Below are 20,458 nucleotides of genomic sequence, written 5' to 3' on the forward strand. Positions count from 1 at the left end.
CACAAAACAGGATTTTAGTACCTAGCCTCTTGGGCCCATGGGGGTTCTTCTGGAAATGTTTGATGGGCACCCTCGTCCACGCCGGAACCAGATAATCGTGATTCCGGCCTGGGTGGCTCAATTTGACCGGTCGGAACCCCAGAGACCGAAATTCGTTGTTTCATTTTGAAAAACTGCTCTGTTCGACAGTATTGAACAAGGATGCGTTGGCCTACTTCTCTTCAGCAGATTTTACTTTAACCTGAGTATCAGGGCTTTGTTAAATTGCTTCCTCCTCCTACCCCGCGAGTAAGAAAAGTCTGCTACTCAGGCTGTGGGAGAATAGAAGGGAGCCTCGTTGCCGCGTTGGCAAGGCGTGACATTGCTAGAACCCATTCCTACTGGGCAGTTAATAGATGTCGAAGTGAGTGTCGCCAAGTAACGCCATCTTAACTTTGCCAACTTGGGATTGAGTTCTTAGCTGTGGGAAGCTTGCAGGTTTGTTTTCTGTCACCGTTAACCTTCGTTTTCCGTCGCTAGTCAAGAAATCGCATCAGCTCGATCATATGCTCTTGAGTCAATCACAGCAGTGCGAATCGAAGAATTTGCATGCATCGCTAGGCTAAGGGGAGTGTTTCACACTTTTTACGAGTCAGTTTAAATACTTAATTCAGATCTTCGTAGAGCTTCAATGTTGCTTTGCGTTGTGTTTACTCTGGAAAATTGAGGAAGATTGCTGGCGTCCATAATTCATTACGTATTAAGTACTTAAGCTTCGATACGAAGGGCTATGAGAAATTTTTATGTAAATTAAGCTCGGCAGGTATATTTTGCAGGGTGCAGGGTGCAGGGTGCAGGTTGAAATTTAATTATAACTGAAAAACCGCTGGCACTAAAAATAATTAATAACCTACATACTCGTCAGGGGTTCTTACATAAAGTAGTTCGCCTCTTTCACGTAGTGAAAACACGCTGTTATTAATATTTAGGCCTTCTTTGGCAATCTTCTAACTTGTTACACCGTGTACAGAAACCAGAGACTTCGTACGCTTCCCAACATGTTTGTGATCGCACTTAGTTTGGGCGATGTTCTCATGTCCATCGAAAACACGATCGATCCGCTATAAGTACTTATCGATCGACACGCAGAGACTGGTGAAATCTCTTCAAAGCCATCTGGATGGCCGCTCCACAGATGTCTCCATCGATTCCAGATTTGGCTCGAGTCTTCCCTCAACAACAGAAGATTGCCATCACAAATGAAGCAAATAAATAAAGAAATGAAATAATATAAGATTTTAACCGACGGAATATACTAGCGCAAGCTCAGTGTGCTTTCATTTTGGTACTCACAGGGAAGAAACCAAATTCAGCAGATATTTCAGATGATATTTCAGATGTTTCTTCAAAAACAATAATTAATTGCAGGCTTAAAATCATTGAAATATACTCTCCTCCCATCGCTTCGGCCGGTTTGGCACTTAGGTGGAAGCTACCTTTCTGAGCGACTGTAAACAGCATCATGTAACAGTCACGGTAATTCTACCAACTGTACGTTCTTTCAAGTGCCAGCGGTTTTCCAGTTATAATTACATTTCAACCTGCAACCTGCAACCTGCACCCTGCAAAATATACCTGCCGATTAAGCTTGCTGTTCAGCATATCAATCAGCATATAATCAGGTTATACTGTATGTAGCTGAACACTAAACACGCGGCTAATATGACCAGTTTGTTAACTTAAAAAACGTTCAAAGTAAACCAGATGTGACTTAGATCAAACTTCATAAGTTACGTGAGCAAAGTGCACTGTCTATTAGAAATTTGATCTTCGTAGCGCCAGTTTATTTGTCAGATCCACTTCAATCCATTTTAGCTCCACGACAACAAAGACTAAACAATTTAAGTTTGGATGATTGCACTTAAGTGCAATACCAGTAACAAATATCAGTGTTGGAAAGAGGGGCTCCTAAGCCATAGAATTAATCAATAATAATGTTCTAATAATTTATCTTTTATGTTACTTTGGGCACTTCCAGAAAATATCCATACTCCCCCCCCCCCCCCCCCCCCTACAGAAGGGATTGGGGAAGGGGATTCTGTAAGACCAAATAATTTAAAGAAATATATGAAGCTTTTAAATTATTAGAATTTCCAGAGGGGAAGGGGGGTCTTAAATAAAATCCCTTCTGTGGGGGGGTATGGCTATTTTCTGGAACTACACATTTCTGATACATTACTAATATATACATTTGTTCTATCTACAGAAATGGGTGGAAATCAATCTAATTTACCCCCTCGACCGCTGGGTTTTGAATATTTTTGTATAGCCCTCCGTACGACAGATAGGATGCGAGTCGTACTTGGTACAGATCATGAGATTAGCATTATTCGCCAGGCTATCGTAGAATCATGGCCTAAGGGTATACAGGAAGAAGAATTCAAAATGAATGGGGTACATCAATTCAAGCTTAAAGGGAATCCATTTTCCGTGGCTTCTTCGTCAACTGATGCGGCAGATTCCAGGAAATTGGGAGGGAATGTCCTGCATAGGCTTTACCGAGATGGATGGAGGCTCCAGGTTGCTGGAGACTTCACGCAGACAACGGATCTTACTACCTGGATCTTCAAGAAAGACCCAAATGCTGTATGTCCATCTGTGCCGTTTCTTATCGTGGGCCTTAGCAGCTGGGACAGTTTGATGGTACTCAATGGACCAATGGAGCTCCATCAGGTCATTAAAGATGCAGTAGAGAAGTCATGGCCAAGTGGAATACAAAAATGGACATATGAAAATGATGTTTTGAAGGTCAAGATGAAAGGCAATCCTTGGCATACGAATGGAGAAGACACAGTGCATGCGAGAGTGATACTGCATACACTTGTGAGTGAGCTACTCATTCGAGGGTGGAAGTTGTATGGAAATTCCAACCTTAGAAGCAGTGCTAACACCCTTTTTTTCGAACGTGACACAAACATCTCACCTGGGATGCAGCCCTCTCCAGTGTACTGCACAATAAGCTTCAACAGCGAGGACCTGCTCCGGTTGATTGGCTTTCCAGAGGGCATGGTATCTGCTGTCCGAAACACCATCCAGACCTTCTGGGCAAGAGGTATCCAAGGAGAATCACGCTATGCTGAGAGTTGGCAGTTCAAGCTACGTGGAACCCCATGGTGGGCATCAGGTACCGAGGCAGTGGACTCAAGATTTCTGGTACTGAAGCTGATAGAAGCTATCCAAGCATACGGTTGGAGTGTGGTCACTGCTATTGATTGCTCAAGGAAAGATTCTGATAAAAGCAGTCTACTGTTCACACAGTCCCAACCAAGACAGTCTCCATTCTTTTGCATAAGCTTGAATGAGTCTGACAAATTGCGGCTGATAAATGCACCAGACAATATCACACAGGTAAGTGGTAATGATTACATTGAAATTTCCATGTCAGTTCTTAATTCCAAAATTAACAGAAAACTATCTGAGAAGACATAATATTTGTGCTTTGAAAGGAATGCTATTTTGAGATAACTTTTGTTTACTAGCACTTTGAACCTAACTTGTCTAGCGATTACCTTTTTGGCTGTTATCAGTCATAATAAATATATTTATTATGTGCAGCATTTGCCAACAAACCTTGAAAAAAAGAAACCAACAAAGGGTCAAAATCTACCAATTGCAACCCACACGACATGGCTTTTTGAACCCATCAATCAGAAGTTAACTACTCTTTCTTGAGAGGTTGACACTAGTGAAACATGAAAATATCAAAACATTAAATAGCTTAGAAAAACAACATTACATTTATATCATAATACAAATGTATGTGCACTAGGTGGAATTTTTTGCCCAATAGCCCTGCAAAAGTTTCTGAGAGGGAAATTTGACAAAATCTATGACATCAGAGGGTAAGCTTGCATTGTTACCCATGAACATTGGCCAATGACCGCTGTTTTCACACTGATCTAAAAAACTGTCTGTCCATGTGACAGATCATTTCAATCAGTGACTGGTGCTAAAGGGAAACAGTTGTCAAATGATTTTATTCCCTGAGAATTTGTAATGTTTCCCAGTTTCTCTTGGGACCAGTCACTACAGAGTGTGTTCTGTTTCTGTTCTGTTCTGTTTGTTTATTTTGCCTTTTTGCTTAATGTACAGTATTTATAAATATTTTAATGCGAGGTAAGGTGACCTTTAGAAACCATCAGGCTTTTAGTTGAGGCCGCCTCGTACATAACTTACAATACAGTTACATAAGTAATGCAACAGTGTGCAGCTTTGCCAGTTCAGTAATTATTTTACTAAAAACTCTAGCAGTTTTTGCTTAAAATTGGGGAAACTTTGTGTAAATGTTCTCCACAATACCATGTACAGTAAGCTTAATATCTGGCTTTCATTCACTCATGAAATTATACAGATTTTGCTACCACTATTTTTGTGTCCAATCCTTCCACCCCCCCCCCCCCCAAAAAAAAAAATGTGGTGTCAGGTGTGAATGCACTCGTAAAATATTTTATGACTCTACTATTTCCGACTTAGTGTACCAATCCCTCTATTACAACATTAAACACTTGATAGCTGGTCCTGAGAGAAACAGCTTAAACAAAATTGCTGTAAATGTCTTTGTTGCGATATACATGTATGAAACAAATCACTGAAAAAAAGAGTTTGTGTGTAGTGGAAGTTATGGTCAACATTCACAGGTAACAGACTGCATTGTTATATAGCTGGCGTTTTTCCCGCCACAGCGCACCCATTTATTGGCTAGTTCATGGTCATATGACATCTAACAATGACACTGTTACCTGCCAAAATTAATGCCATGAGCGGGCAACATTGTGAAAACTGTGACCTCAAAATTAATGGGAAACAGTTAACTGTTACCGGCGAAATGTTGACCACTGTTGCACATCATTTGTCAATAGAGTGCTTATAAAAACTTGTTTTCCACCAGTTTGACCCATTTGTTTTGCTATATAACAAATCACTTAATGACTGGTCCCTTGGGGAACAGTGAATTTTGTTTCCCAAGAATCTCAATGTTTCCCGAGATGAAGTTGAGAGAGACATTGAGATTCTCAGGAAACAAAATTCACTGTTCTCCTCAGGACAGGTCAAGAAGTGTTAACTGTTACCCTGTGACATCATGGATTTTGCAATGTTGCTTGCTCAGAGACAGCAAAAAAGAGTTTTATTGTACAGTTATGCATGTCATATTACCTCAAAGAAACAACTGAAAGCACATGCTATTGGAGAAAACATTCCTGCTATAATAACAATTTTAAAAAGATGATTCCCAGTCCATACTGTGCAGTCTCAGCACCCTAATGTTTATAAGTCTCACTCGATGGAATGGGAATCAATGTTACTCATTATGAACAACATACCTCATCTTTGAGGCCTTTCAAATTCTTTTCCAACAGCTTCATTGATTTTTACAGATGCAAAGTTATTTCATCAAATTATATGAGAAAGAACAAAGCATCAGGCTTTGCATCCATAATGGCGGTTGACATGAAACTTTGAATTTATTTCATGTAAGTAGTGGCAAAATGTTACATTTTGTGATGTCTCAAATGACGCAAAACAAAAACTTAAATATGTAAACGAACTCTCGATAGTGCACAGTACTAACAGGAAATCGTCTTTAATGCGCTATTCAGTAACACGCAGACTCTAAAATTCAAAGCTCGCCGGCTCCTCCCAGTTTCCAACTACTGCCAAGCTCTGTTTCATTGTCTGAACTGTGCTTAAGGATTTGATTACCGTGTGCTTGGCACTAGTCAGAAGCTGGGAGGAACCACCAAACATTTGATTGACGGTAACAAAAAACGCATTTGTTGGTTGAGCTTTGAATTTTGGAGTCTGCATGTCCTTGAAAGGTGCAGTAAATATGACTCAGTTCTTTTGTCTTGTGATATTCAGATTTGCCGAGAAGTCATTCAATCCCAGTATGTCCTTGGTGTGCAAAGAGAACAGCTTTACGGCACAAGTTATGAGTTCAAATTTAATGGCTACCCCTGGAGTTGTGGAATTAATGGTCATGATGGACTCCATGGCAGAAACATGATATGTCATTTGATTGCCACCCTGGCCAGAAATAACTGGAGGCTGGTCATGGCAGCAGATGTATCTGCCAAGTATATTCACCAGGACAAAGGTGAAGACTATCCACTGGACGTGGACAGTATTTTCTTCACATATGATCCAATGGCAGCTCAAGCGACAGCACCACCCTATGCCCAGCCTCCATCTTACGGGCTGCTTCCACAAGGTCAACCTCCACCACCATTTGTTCCTGCACCGTATGCTCCTGCACCATACCCTTCAGCACCGTACGCTCCTGCACCCTCCACTGAACCCCCACCATTTGCTCCTCCAGCCTATGGGATGTATCCTCCTCCTCAGTGAAGAGGGCTGAGAACAGCACCTGGCCCAAAAGGGCCTTGTATGTACATGTATTATTAAAACAAGGTCCCAAGTGTGTACACACCTAACCAAAGATGGTCCATAGTATACATATGTCTAATAAGGACCTTGTAAATAAAAACTGTATTTATTTAATAATTGAAAATTTCGTATAGGGGAACTGTTTACAATATTATTTGGATCATTATCATATTAGTACTTCAGTCCCTGAACGAGCTAGAAAAGTATCAGTTCTAATCAGGGCATGGCGCAATTGAATGTGCCACAAATTTTGAGCATGTGTGATCCCTAAGGGATCAGGAAATATATAAACTTCAAAATTTCATACAAAATGTTCGGGTACAGCCTTTTTTTGACACCCAGAAATTTTGCAGTTCTCAAAGTCAATCTTGATTTTGCACCCAGAGTTAGGATTTCACCAATTATTAGGCTTCACAAGCACTGTAATTGTTTGGAGTCAATTTGTATCTAGCACGATGCATCAAATTCATATCTATGCATAGGTTTATGCTACTGAGGCAAAGTGTACACGGAATGCAGTCATAGAGATTCCCCTGCACATTGTAGACCAAATATGCAAACGAAACATGGTGTAAGAATGGTATACAATTTTTGCTTTGAATGAACAGATCTTAGATAGGGTAAATGGGCTATATATGAGGTAGTGTTTACATGTGAAAACTCATGCTGGTGTGAGTTCTGTAGCAATATATGACTAGGTGACTTCATAATGTGTACCTGTTTTCTTCATTTCACATCCAACCCTGTTGGGGAGAGGAGTTACTCTACAAAGTTCCACACTGGGAAGCTCAGCTCAAGATCCAACCTCTCACCCTTTTGTATACCATTTTGACAGTAAAGGTACCCCTTTCGAATACCTTCAATTGAAAAAAGGTACCCCTTCACATACGTTCATAACTGGCATGTATTTTGAATATATTGCCAAAAAAGGAAAACTGCTTGTTATTTTCATGTGGTGTTTAATAAGTGAAATGATACAGCCATGGGGTGCGTCTGGTCACAGTATTTTATTTGAAGGCCCTTTAAAATACATGCAACTAAATGAAATATTTTAATTAGAGGCCTTTAATTAAAATACATGTAACTAACTGACAGATTTCCCTACCCTTTCATGTACCTCAACTTGCAAAATCCCTACCCTTTTACCAAAGCTAGACAAAGGTACCCCTTTCGGTTTGAGCCTCCCATATAGGTCATTATGAGGAGCACCCCCATGGGAATCTGACATGGTTTATGTGACAACATCTTGAGGTGAGTAATTCCAGAAACAACACCTGCAAATATTAAAATTTAAAGTCTACCAAAAGACTGACTTTCCTTCAAGGGGGGATTCCCATATGAAAAGGTCAGGGGTGCTTGTCAGAAAATTTGAATTTAACCCCCGAGGGAGATCAATCTGGGTGTGGCTCAAGATTTAATTGATCCCTGTAAAATAGCATGTACCACTTCAAAGGGACATGAAGTTTTTTTGTTTTTTTTTAGCTTTTTCTTCCAGTGTAACCCTGATACCCTAGGGCATGAACCTTGACACCACTTCGTCCTGAACACCCTAAGTGAAACCAAAACCCTGATTTACACCCCTGAGGGAGGGGAGCAGCATTCTCGACCTTTCCAAATGGGAATAGTCACCCCCCCCCCCCACCCTTCCGAGGCTGATTTCATCCTGAAAACAAGGGGTCATTTGTTGTTTCGACATGTTACTGATGCTAGATTTTGTATGGGAATAAAAATTTAAAGCGGGTACTGTGACTGAATGAACATGACTCAGCACGACTCAAAAGGGTGTGACACGTGCTGATATCAGCTAAACAAAAACAGAGCCATAAGAGGAGGGAGCTCAGGGTGGACTCCCATATAGAGGGGCGTGAAGGTGTAAAATGGGAATTGAGATTTGCCCGTTTTGGGGCTGGGAAAATGGGATTTACTGCACTGGGACAGGGATTCAACTACTGGGTATGGGATGAACAATTTCGGGTGAGGGATTTTTATTTTTAGCGCTCTCTGACCCTAGTTTTTGACACCACTGCTTAATTGAGCCTATTCTTTTACATAAAGAATTAAAATTCTACATCATTAGACTTCAGTAGGCACAAAATCATGACATTTTTCGTTTCCGCGTTCTAGCTACCAGGCTCTACATGGTTTTATTGTTAAGTTCTGTCTGTTTTCCTGGTCAGCGGTTTGTTGTTGATGGAATGATATGCGCATCTTTGCACGTGGCGGGAAAGATAAAAATGGCGTCCAATTCGCGGACTATTGATAATCAAAATCAAGTATATCAACGCAAAAAATGCTGTAATGCGCACAGAAAATAGTAAACTTATGTCTTGGAAATGGTGGCATGTTAATTGGTGCATCCAACGCTACAAAGAGTATTTACTCGATCACAACTGATTTTGACGGAGACGGGAGTAGGTGTCCTCGGAGCATTGAATGTTATGTGCAGCTATGCAGGCAGTTGAACAAATGTTAGTTCTTTGGCACCCTCAGGGGATGAACTTGCTGTTTGTGCGGATGGTGTTCTTCATGTCTTTGTTCAATCACAAGGTGTCAAACTAACCAACAGACCGTTGACAGGGATTGCAGAGTTCCTTGGGAAGTTACAAGTCCTGGTAAAGGCTTTTAACATTCATTCCAGAAAACGCACAGTTAGAGAACCACAGAAGTCGGTTAAAGAAGCAATTGCTATGGTGGATGAGGTGCTGGAGTACGTGAAGTATTGCTCTCGGAAGGCAAGAGAGCTACAGTCCTTGGCAAAAGAAACCACTGATGTGCCAGAGGGTAATTTATCAAACAAGCGTTCGTAGTCATTGGAACTGGTGGCACGCTCGCTTCGCAAGGTAGAGAACAACATCAAAGATCTGTCTTCATATCCAGGTTTCGAGGTGAACTTGAATTTAAAATCACTCCTGACGTTAAATGTTGAGAACCAACATGCAGTCACTCATTTTATGAAGGAAACAGTTACTCTCGAGAATACGCACAGATTTTTGGTTCATCAGTTGAAGAAGGAGTAAAGAGAGTGACACCATGGTCTTCACATTATTACACACATCCTAACTCATACTACCCTGTTGAACTTTCTGTTACTGGCCAGTTAGTCCTTGTTGAAATTCCCAAACCGGTCGGAGAAAGATTGTCCAGAAATGATGAAGCAGAGATGGGAGTGTGGGCAAAACGATACGGCAAGTGTGTAAGGCAGCGAAATGTACGAAAAGACAACACCATGGACAGAGCTGGGACACTGCCTCTGAATTTGTATGAAACACAGACACTGCTTAATCCATTAGATTTGCAGTTTGTACTTCCTCGTGCGCAAAGTTCAGTGCCGGGGAAAGTGCAGAACGTCCAGAAGGTGAGTCTGATGAACAGCCTGCTTCTCACATGCACTTATCAACGTGAGGACTACAGCAGCAGCGAAAGGGGAGACAGTGAGTCTGACGAGGATTGTGAAGATGATACAAGTGGTTTCAATATGGTTATGCCATCAAGGGCTGGAAGACAAAGACTGATCACTAGAAGAATGAGAGATTTTCCTCAGTCCAGCTGGAGGTATGTGTGTATCCAAACGAGGTCAGTCTGCGCTTTTGATTAATTATACACATTAGGCTGCAAACAATCACTGGCAATGGGATTTTAGATTTGGTAACTAGGATTTGGATCAAATTTAAGCTGAGAACTGGCATTTGGCAAAAATTTGGGCTGGGAACTGGGATTTGGTACCCCCCTTCATGACCCTCCATATAAAATAGGATGGGGGTGCTTGTGGTACCTTTTAGAGGTTAACAAGGCTTGATATGATTTAAGTAAACTCTACCCCCCCCCCCCCTCCCCCTGCACCTTATTTCCAATAGTGCATTTTAACGAAAAACATAAAGGAGGCCATTTGAATTCACAATTTATCCGTTATGTGAATAAATGACATACTTGAATTAAGTGTTAATTTGAGTGGCAGCGCATTCTGCAGTTAAACCGAAATGTGTAATAATATGAAATATCGTGGGAGATTACATGGTATACAACTCGCAGGCGTTGCGTGACTAGTTGCGATCACGTAGGGTAACGCAATCATGATCCAGTCTATCGACATGTTTTGGGACGGATTTGTTCGACCATTTGTTCGAATGAACCTTTATGAAGCCTACAGAAGCAGACGGCAGGCAAAAATGGCTACGAACAGTGCTATATATAGACTCGATATAGTGTAACACTCAGCAAAAAGAACAATCGATTTTATGTGGCACATAAAGAGACTTTATTAACTTTGTTTAATTCAGTATTTGCTTTTAAATTGTAATTATCTAATTAAGACACCTACAATTAACTTATCACAACTTTGCTAAAGCTATTAGTTGCTATTCCATATCGACAAGCTCACTTAAACATGTTTAGTCACGTTAAAACAAATTGAAAGAGTTGTCATTTAAAAAAACTGAAATAAAATCTTACTTTAAGTTTCTCGACCAAACAATGAAAATAAATCTTTGTAGTGCGACTTACATGTAAAATGTATTGATCTGTTTGCTTGACTTCAAAGATTTTATGAGCAAAACTGTAAACTGAACTCGATGATCATATAACGCCTAATTTCTACTAATTTTAATCCCTCAAGAACCACTTGTTCAAGTGAAGTGAAGTGAAAGACTTTATTTAATGAGGGTGACCCGTGACAGTAACTTAAAGAGAAAGACCGAAAAAAAAAGCTGGTTAAAGAAGAAAAGCCGGCAGGGCAAGCCGGCTTTTCTTCCCTCTGCCATTGTTTTTTTCTTTTTTACCCGCAAACTTTTAAGCATTGTATTACAGTAACTAACCAGCAGCGATACTTAGAATTGACAATCCTACAAATGCTCTTGAGAACAGGTTTACACTTCAGCGGGCAATCTGGTAAGAGACCTAGAACAACAATCAAAAGCTCAGTTAATTCGGAATGAGAGGGGAAAGGTAGTGAGTACATCACTGAATGAACTTGTATTTTTTTCTGTTGCATATTCTTTTCGTATTGTGCTCAAAATCTGCTGCAATCATTTCTGCTTTCTGCTCATTTAGTCAATTGATGCACAAAAACCGAAGACAAGTCTGACCCTTATGCGTATATGCGAGACCGATAACAATCGCCTTTTCCTAATCTATGAAAGAGATAGATATCAAGTTCAGTGGGGATTTATGAGGCGTGCAATGTGAGGCGATGGTGAAAAACAGGGCGAACTCCAAAAGAAAATACAGATCAGATGTGAGGTCAGTGCGTTAAACGACAACGGCTACCATAGCTACTAATTTTTAAATTAATGTCAACCTAATGATGCACAGCATACTGATACCGGCTTTAAAAACTATGTAATCTTAGCGTCGCTGATAATTTCCTTAACAGAGAAGGAAGATAGAGTTCAAAAACATGTACGCGTGTTTCACTTACCTCTTGCGGCTATTTTGCCCGTGGATAAGCTTCTAGGTGCCCTATCTACCTTGACAACAAGATAAATGGGTAGCTCTGCACACAGATTCTTCATTTCGTCAATCAGATTGCCACGTGCATTGTCATCAAGAGTCCCCACAGCCTCCAATTTCACTACAGGTGGACTTTTGTTCATCGTAAATCCCGCGTCGTTCTCCTAGTGGGATTAAATTAAAAAACTGACCCTCTGAACTACTGTACAGTCATGATAGTTATTACTGAAATTTCTAAAGACGACGCGGAACGTTTTGTGCAGAATCTCTAATCTGTAGGCATGACAAAGGAAACAAGACTAGGTCTAGTTTAAATACACTATACGTATAAGGAAGCTGTTTTGCCAGTTCTATATTAAACCATGCTACTGTGTTAATACTATTGCACAACAGTGGATGTTTGCCTCATTGCCAAAGCTTCTGTTTAGAAATTGTTTCCAGTTCTCCCGCTAATATATTTTACCATGCGCGTTGCAGTAGATGTTTTTTTTGTTTGTTTGTTTGTTTGTTTTGTTCGATGATGTAAGCGGGATAAGCAATAACAAGTATTTCAGTTAATTTTCAATCATATTTCGAGTACCTTCAGTGTTAACAATTCAGCACAACGAAACATGGGATACAAACTTACCAGAAGGCGCGCCAAGTCGGCCGGTTTAGGAACATTTTCAGTTGATGGACTCAGATAGCACGATTTGGCCTCTGGCATACGGATCATCATAAAATTCTGCAAAGTTCGAATGCATTAGTTATGTGCAAGTGCTGTCTGTATAAACGTAACGCTCCTATACTAAGATAGCATGTCGCACACTCAGGTCATATGAATTTTGCCTTGAAGTTGAAGTAAAGTTATTTATCAAGGACCCATTTTGCACACCACTCAAAATGGCTTTAACTCCACATTTACTAGTCAACTGCTTCTTCCTTTACATGTAGTGTATACGAAGAGAACTCCTTGCTAAGCGAGGTGTTGTGCCTTGGATGTCGCTGAAAATAATCTTTGGAAATAAGAACGAATGATAATAATAATAATCAATGAATCATATCTTTATACTAGCCCCGTACCCTCCCCTCTCCCTGAACAGGTCTTCCTACTTCTGATATTCGCCTCGACCCCGATAGCAAGTTATAAATTAGTGAATCGAACATGCAGTGCTCTAAAGTCACTAACCTTTTTAAAGTCAATGACCACGTCTGCCTCTTCTTTATCAGGCGAAATCTTTGGCACATGGAAAGTCTCTGTTTCCTTCTTTGTGTCAATTTCAACCTCTCCCTCTTCCTCTTTTCCATCTTCTGTCTTCAATTTTAATCTGTATTTCTTCACCGGATCACTAGCAGGTGAATCCTGCAAAGCCTGAAGAACGAAAAGGTATACCTGCATTTCAACTCATCTGATTATACTGAGAGAGGATCAGGATAGCTTGGGTCCGAATTTGGTCGTCTTGAAAGTTCCATGAAAGTAAGCAATATTAGAAAGCAGGGAATTTCCTCTCAACTAATATTACACTGACACACATCGCTAAGCAAGTTTTAATCTGTAAGTCATGTGCTCTTGGATACGAACAAATACATCAAATGAAAACGCATGCGGCAGAGAAAGCAAATATCTGTTGTTATACTTCAACCGTTACCTTTTCCTCAGGTGAACCGCATTTACAGATTGACGAGGCAGACACAGCGACAATCGACAGAGCAAGGCACAAAATGAACAATTTGAAACCCTAAAGAGGAAAATTGGGTAAATGAACTTTTTTAAGTATCCTCTCTTATCAACTGAATTAGCGACTAAACGTTTTACAGCGAGGATCCCGCGGCATGCAGCACAAGTGTGACCTCTTTTGGTCAATTCCCATTGTTTCGTGCAGATCATCCAATTAGAAGACAGGTTGCTTGAAGAAAAACAATTCAAAACCGCAAGTGATCGTGCGGGAAAGATTAAGTTCAAACTTTACAGTTTTAATTGTTAAATCGTACTCAAACCTAATTTGCAGCTCCAAAATGTGAAATGTTTACCACAAAATCAAATAAACAGGCATCTGCTTGACAGCCTATTTGCCCGGCAACAACTTAAAACTCAAGAAGTGATGAGAAATAATTTCTAGCGCCAGTATAAATGCATTCTTGCGTACTTTAACTCGAAAATACGACAAAATTTCTGGGTATATTTTGTTGTCTTGCTTTTGTGTATGGATCTAGCAGCAGACAAATGGCAAAATGAAAATAGACTTACCATTTTTCTTTTGTGAAAAAGCGTCAAGTCTTCTTTCCTCTTGTAGCTGATGCAAAGTAGTATGGATGCAGGTTCATATGAGCGAACCCTTTTTATATCATCTGAAGGTTGTACAATGCCACCTCACTCCGGCTTAATCGGCTGATATCTGAAAATGTTACACCTAAATTTGACCTGACCTGGTTTCAGCACATTGGTGGCATAGTTGCTTCGCTATTTCTATGAAATTACAGGAAGTAGCGCTGAAACAGTGTGGCTATTTTCGACCAAAGCTCGTATGCCAGGTGCCCTCGTTTCAGCACTTCCTTGAGACATGAATGGATAAAGCCTACCATGAATGCAAAAAGGCAAAAATAAAGATATCGTATATCATAATAAGGATAAAGATAAATTGCCAGAGCCTTCAGCCGGTGAAACGTGTTGAAAGTCTCACTGAGAATTATCGCTGATTCAGTGTGAGAGGTCATGTATGTTTGCGGTAAGCAAAAGATTTAGTTAAAATTACTAGGACTGACGGTTGCAAAGAGCTAAAAGGAGGACATATTAAAAAGAATGATACAGCAGTCTGAATATGAAAAATGCTCTGCTAGCAACTGTCCCAATGATCGTTCCTCCCTGTTTCCGTCATGATTTGAATACACTATTTAATATATGGGGAGTCACCGCAATCTAGGCGGCGTACTGGTAGAATATCGGCCCGAGGTCTTGACAGTGCGGACCGAATGCATGGAGGTCGATACAAAAAAAAAAAAAGGAAAAAAAAACGGAAGGTCAATATTGTCCCAGTACGGTCCCGAGTATTATAGGTTAAGTAACAAGAGATTACAAGACTAAATATGTTTATATCAGTATATAAAAAAGTGCCACTATCAGGGACTGTAAAAAAACGCGCAATTCTGATTGGGAGCCGACTAGGTGAAGGGAAAGAGAGTTGGAAGAAAAAGAAAAGGATTCTTTTTGTTTTTTTCAGGAACGTAAGCCATAAAACAAACAGCTTCAAGAGTGATCGCGTGGGCTTCAAGAGTGGTCACGCGGGATCATTCGGGACAGTGCCCGGTCCATTTACTGAGAGATCATTAGACCGGCGATAGAGCAATAGATTTTAGTTATTGGTCCTCTGAACTAACTTAGTCGTGTTACAAACTCATAAACAAATGACTGACAAGAATTTGTGTTGTTGTTCCTTTGTTTTTTCCTGCTGATAGCGTGACATTTCAGATAAACAAGAAATCAGGTTAAAATACATAGGAAACAAAGAGGGAAATTCTAAACTTTTAAAACAGGTTTTCATTCAATTTTTAAGTCGCTAGATTTTTGGTATCTCTTGCTTATGATAAAGCTGACCTCTCACATTTTATGCATCAGAGACACTTTACATATTTCATTCTTGAACGCTCCTTCTCAATATCATGATATAAGATATCTTTAGTTTTGCCCTTTTCGCGCTTCCTTTAGTTATGGTGCTACTGCGCATCGCACAAACCTGAACTGAACACGTGTAGTCCAGTTCCTGAACCTCCACACTACCAGAGAACTTCCGGAGTAATAAAAATTGCAAAAAAAAAAATCTTCTTCCCATAGGTCCTCTATTTTATGTCTCAAGTAAGGAGGGAACTGGGGAGAGCTAGCAGAGACGAGGTCTGATAGAGGAGAGCGAAACCGTTCCTGTAATTCTCTAGGAAATATCGAAGCAATTTTGCAAGTAATGCGCTGAAACAAGGTCAGGTCAAATTATAAGGAGTAACATTTCGTGATATCCGGTTAATAATGTCTCTACTAGTGTACAGTGAACTTAGAGATTTAGGAACTTGACTATCAGCTCAAGTTTGTGCCATGCGCAGTAGTTCTACAACTGAAAAAAGTTCAAAAAGGGCAAAAAAAGACATCTCATATAATAACCAAAAAGAGGATATATTTAATACGGAAGCCATGAAGAGTCTGAAACGTGTCGTGGAAGTGTCTCCGATGCAGTGTGAGAGGTCAGGTTTATTATAAGCAAAAGATACCAAAAACTAAGGTCAACTGACTTAAAAAATCACGATATAAAAGATTTCAAAGCTAACAAGCTTGTGGGGTCGTGTACTTCAAAACTACTAGAACTGCAGAAAGTGCTAATGCGAGGACATATTAAAAAGAATGGTACAGCAGTGAACATGAACAATACTCTGCTAGCATGGCGAAGTTCCTTCCTCTCCCCGGTTAAATTCACTATTTGATATATTTATTTACAAATGACTCAAGAGACATTTTCTTTCAACCCCTGACTGCGTGACATTTCAGATAGACAAAACGACAATGTGGCCAAATTAATGAGTGAACCCTTCGAGGCTGGAAGAAAAGATAAAAAGTTAAGACGAGTGAAATTCAAAACTTTTGAAGCAGTTTTTTATTCCGTGGGATGGCTCCGGCGTAAAAAGGACCAGGGAGCTCGTCGGAAATTTTGAAAAGAACCCCTAGGAGGTACCAAGATCCTGTTTTGCGAGCGTGGCTTGAAAAATTTTTTCACCCCTGAAGAGGTCACAGTTCCAAAACAACAAACTATTCGGCTAGTCACTGTTTTCGGCTCAATGCCTTGAAAGGTACTGTCAGAGGCTCCCGCTGTGGAGCTTTTGAAAATACTGACCACTCTAAGAGGTGCCGAAACAGCTTTTTACGTGTTACAAAGCACGACGAGTCCCACTGTTTTATTTTGTTTCAACTGTGTAGTCAACTGATCTGGGTTTTTGGTATCATTTAGCTTATAAGGAATAAACCTGACCTCACACACTGCATCAGAGACCCTCCCATGACATGTTTCACTCTCGAAGGTCCCGGAAATTTATCCTCCTTCGCATTATAATGATATAGGAGATCTTTGTCTTTGCCCTTTTTGCACTTCCTTCAGTTATGGTTCTACTGCGCATCGCAAAAACCTGAGCTGAACACGTGTAGTCCAGTTCCTAAAGCGCCGCCACGGGGAAAAGAATGTCTAAGTCCAGGATTTTAACGGGAGCCGGAACTGGTTGTGTTATTCGCAGAACTACTATAACTGACGGAAGTGCTAATGCGAGGGCGTATTAAAAAAAAAAAAAAAAAAAAAAAATGGTACAGCAGTGAATATAAACAATACTCTGCCAGTAGAGTCGCCGTGATCGTTCCGTGCTCTTTCCGGTCTTTCTATAGAAGATCGAAGTGGTACCGGCTGTTGTTCAGACTAGTTGAAAAGTGTTCTGGGGGAGTCCAAGTGAAAAGTTAGGTTATACAACGGACATGGAAATGGATATGGAGATGTGGCTAAGATCTACTGATCTCCGGAGACCAGTAATAAACATTGCCAAAATTTCACCTTTCTATTTTTGTTGCTGTTTTTGTAGCGTCACAATCAATCTGGCTGAATTAGTTAGGTCACCTCGTTCTTTCCCCCTTCTCTTGCCCCGGTTACCCAAATACCCCGGGGTCCGGGAAATCGTCTACTGTAAAGTAACCCTGCCGCAACAACTATCTCTTCTGAGACATGGAAATAAACCCAAAAAATGATGAATTCATTATTAACTGAGCAAGTGTTTGTCACTTTAAAAATCACATAAATTTTCCCCTAAAACAATTCTTAATCCAGTACTGAAATTTTGGTTCTGACGCTTCCTGGTTTAGAATTTCTTTACAGTACGGTAGGCTTTGTGCATTTATGTAAGGAAGAAGTGCTGAAACGAGGACAGTATGCAGACAACCTTCGATCGACAAAAACGAAAGCAACTCTGCCAGCAATGCACTGAAACAAGGTCAGGTCAAATTATAAAGATTAACATTTCCTGATATCAGGTTAATAATGAAAAAACATTGTGCAACCTTCAGGTGATATAAAAAGGGTTCGCTCACATGAACCTGCATTTATACTACTCATTTGCACAGCTACAAGAAGAAAGAAGACTTAACGCTTTTTCACGAGAGAAAAGTGGTAAGTTTAATTGTATTGGAAGATATTTTTATTTTTATGTGCTATTTGTGTGCTGGTAGATTCATAAACAATGTCGGTGTAAAAGTTCCAGGCGGCCTGTGTTTTGCTTTGGATAGAACAAAGTGTACTGATCGATCACATGCTTTGATTTTGAAGAGGAGAAAGGCCGGTTCCTATTTGTTTAAAATGTTTTTTCAAGATAGACGCACAAGTTTCCTCAATTTAAATTGTTACCAAATGTACTTGCGTGACAGAAGTTTCCGAAACGTTTCTTTCGCGTTTCTAAGACTGACAATGTCCGTGAATGTATACTGATTTCACCTTTTAACATTTTGGATTTGCGAAATTAGTTTAGGCCAAAAACTGTAAATTTGGCTTGAAAGATTCAGTCACTATTAAGAGGGGTTGAATATAAGTAAGAATATCCACAAGAATATTTTCAGCCTAAAATAGGAAAAAAAATAAGCCTTGGCCGGAAAAACAATATTCTTACAATAAAAAAGAGTGTAACTGGTTCAGGCTATAAAAAGGGCCCCGTCGGTGGTTCCCAATCGGCCATCAGCTCTCATCATGAACACAATTTTATAGCAAATTTTTAACTGAGCTTCTGTTTGTTGTTCTAGGTATCAAACGAGGCTGTTACAAGGTGTGCACAACTAGGATGAAAACCTGTTCTGCTGGCGCCATTCCGTAACAACGTGCTCAGAGAAATGCGAGAAATAAGCATCGTGTTTCCAACCAAGTGGTACTTGAGGGAATTAATAAGTACAAAGTGCTATATGATCGAGTCCAGTTTACAGTTTCCATTGATAATAACAGTTTGAAGTCAAGTAAAGTGATCAATATATTTCAAGTCGAGTTACAAAGCTTTATTTTATTATTATCATTTGTTGTTTTGTTTCAGCAAAGTAAGATTTTGTTACAATTTCAGTTATTTTTAAATTACAACTCTTACAGTTTATTCCAACGTGACTAAGCATGTCAAAGTAAACTTGTCGATATTGGAATAGCAATAGCAAAGTTGTGATAAATTGTATGTGGCTTAATTACATGATTACAATTTTAAATGTAAATTTAATAAAGTCTTTTAATGCAGAATGCTTCTTGTGTTTATCATGTGCGCTGTGCTGAAGTGTTTCGGAACGCGTTTTTGGGGCCCTCTTTCTGTGGGTTCAGAAAGGTTCATTCTGTTACTAAACCAAGAATAAGCGCCTGTAAACTGAACAAAACAAGTCATATAAGTTCCTCTTGGTAGTGTAGAATCCCAGAAGAAAGGACCTTTCCCCCTCCCCCCCCCCCCCCCCTTTATATTCTGCCCCTATCCTACACCTGTTCCCTTAGCCAGTCCTGTTTGGCGTGGATGCAGACCTTTCTCCGATATGTATAATAATGTGTATTTTTTCTTCTTTTCTTTTTCTTGTTTCTTTGAAGAAGCAGATCTTAGATAAGGTAGATTAGGGGGGTGTTTACTCATGCTGGTGTGGGTTCCATAGCAAAAATGACGGTGATTTCATACTGCATGTAAATGATTTCTTTCGTTTCACATGCAACTTGCTCATGAACTCATGTCACACCATCTTGAATTGAATTATCAAAAACTACACATACCCTAAACATCGAAGTTTTCCGAGAGCCTAATTTCAAACCGCAATAGGTGATCGTTCGTTGTTTTAACATGGTACTACTGCTAGTTTTTGTATGGTAATGAAAATCTCAGTAAAGCAGTTACAGACGCTACAGTGGCAGAACTCGGGCAGGGAAATCACACGCAGGCATAACGCAAATAGGCATAACGCAAAGAGGCATAACGCAAAGAGGTATCACGCAAAGAGGCATAATGCAAAGAGGCATAATGCAAAGAGGCATAACGCAAAGAGGCATATAACGCAATGCAAGTAGGCAGAACGCAGTGACAGAACTCGGGCAGGGAAATCACACGTAAGCATGACGCAAGTGGGCATAACGCAAAGACGGGCATAACGCAAGTAGGTAGAACGTTGTGACAGAACTCGGGCAAGAAAATCACACGATTATTACAACGTCATTGATTTCGAAAAGCACCGTCCAGATTAAAATGCACAGCCAGTGTTTTCAATTTCCTCCGGTTTGAAGAGCGTTTTCGAAATGCTCCATTCTCGTGAAGGATTAATGTGGACGGAGCCGTAGAGGAGGACGGGGCGTTATTGATCCTTGCTGAGAAACTTAATAAACTGTAAAGCCGTGAACGAAGATCCTGCTTGATTTCGACGTTGGATCTCACAGGAGATCTCATCAGCCAAACTTGAAAAGTATAACGATGAGAAATCAGCCTTCCTTTTACTGGCAGCAACACCTCTTGAAATCTCAAGGGCAATTAATGATACCATTTTGCTGCTCAGATCACTGGGGTTTACGATCCATGGCACAAAATCTGTCACCACGCCTACCCA

General features: G+C 40.2%; 2 protein-coding genes across 4 annotated transcripts; one reads left to right on the plus strand and one right to left on the minus strand.

Annotated features, from left to right (window-relative positions):
- Positions 1 to 5: 5 nt before the first annotated feature.
- Positions 6 to 8,061, plus strand: LOC145502037 (uncharacterized). Of its 2 annotated transcripts, none has more exons than XM_081481341.1 (3): positions 6 to 477; positions 2,246 to 3,387; positions 5,899 to 8,061. In XM_081481341.1, exons 2-3 carry the CDS (start codon positions 2,248 to 2,250, stop codon positions 6,382 to 6,384), a joined length of 1,626 nt encoding a protein of 541 aa, XP_081337467.1. In that variant the 5' UTR covers positions 6 to 477; positions 2,246 to 2,247; the 3' UTR covers positions 6,385 to 8,061. The 2 variants fall into 2 exon arrangements, 1 of the variants encoding a protein (XP_081337467.1); XR_014051283.1 differs by lacking the exon at positions 6 to 477 and having other exon boundaries at positions 2,079 to 3,387; positions 5,899 to 7,596; positions 7,675 to 8,061.
- A 3,059-nt stretch (positions 8,062 to 11,120) lies between these two features.
- Positions 11,121 to 14,291, minus strand: LOC145502734 (uncharacterized). 2 transcript variants are annotated; one of them, XM_081482092.1, is made up of 6 exons: positions 14,096 to 14,291; positions 13,497 to 13,586; positions 13,037 to 13,219; positions 12,497 to 12,592; positions 11,837 to 12,032; positions 11,121 to 11,316 (listed from the first exon to the last, which is right to left on the minus strand). In XM_081482092.1, exons 1-6 carry the CDS (start codon positions 14,096 to 14,098, stop codon positions 11,195 to 11,197), a joined length of 690 nt encoding a protein of 229 aa, XP_081338218.1. In that variant the 5' UTR covers positions 14,099 to 14,291; the 3' UTR covers positions 11,121 to 11,194. The 2 variants fall into 2 exon arrangements, with proteins under 2 accessions (XP_081338218.1, XP_081338219.1); XM_081482093.1 differs by having other exon boundaries at positions 11,229 to 12,032.
- Positions 14,292 to 20,458: the final 6,167 nt, after the last annotated feature.

The sequence above is a fragment of the Orbicella franksi genome, chromosome 11 (assembly GCF_964199315.1).
Source record: "Orbicella franksi chromosome 11, jaOrbFran1.1, whole genome shotgun sequence".
In the NCBI taxonomy this organism is placed as follows: domain Eukaryota; kingdom Metazoa; phylum Cnidaria; class Anthozoa; order Scleractinia; family Merulinidae; genus Orbicella; species Orbicella franksi.

Bases quoted from the DNA above. Each gene is read 5' to 3' on its own strand.
- LOC145502734 (XM_081482092.1), bottom strand. The intron at 13,220-13,496 runs GTAACGGTTGAA...TTCGTTCTTCAG, and splicing joins GCGGTTCACCTGAGGAAAAG to GCTTTGCAGGATTCACCTGC. The intron at 12,593-13,036 runs GTTAGTGACTTT...CGAACTTTGCAG, and splicing joins TGGTCATTGACTTTAAAAAG to AATTTTATGATGATCCGTAT.
- LOC145502037 (XM_081481341.1), top strand. From the start codon at position 2,248: ATGGGTGGAAATCAATCTAATTTACCCCCTCGACCGCTGGGTTTTGAA. The intron at 3,388-5,898 runs GTAAGTGGTAAT...TGTGATATTCAG, and splicing joins CACCAGACAATATCACACAG to ATTTGCCGAGAAGTCATTCA.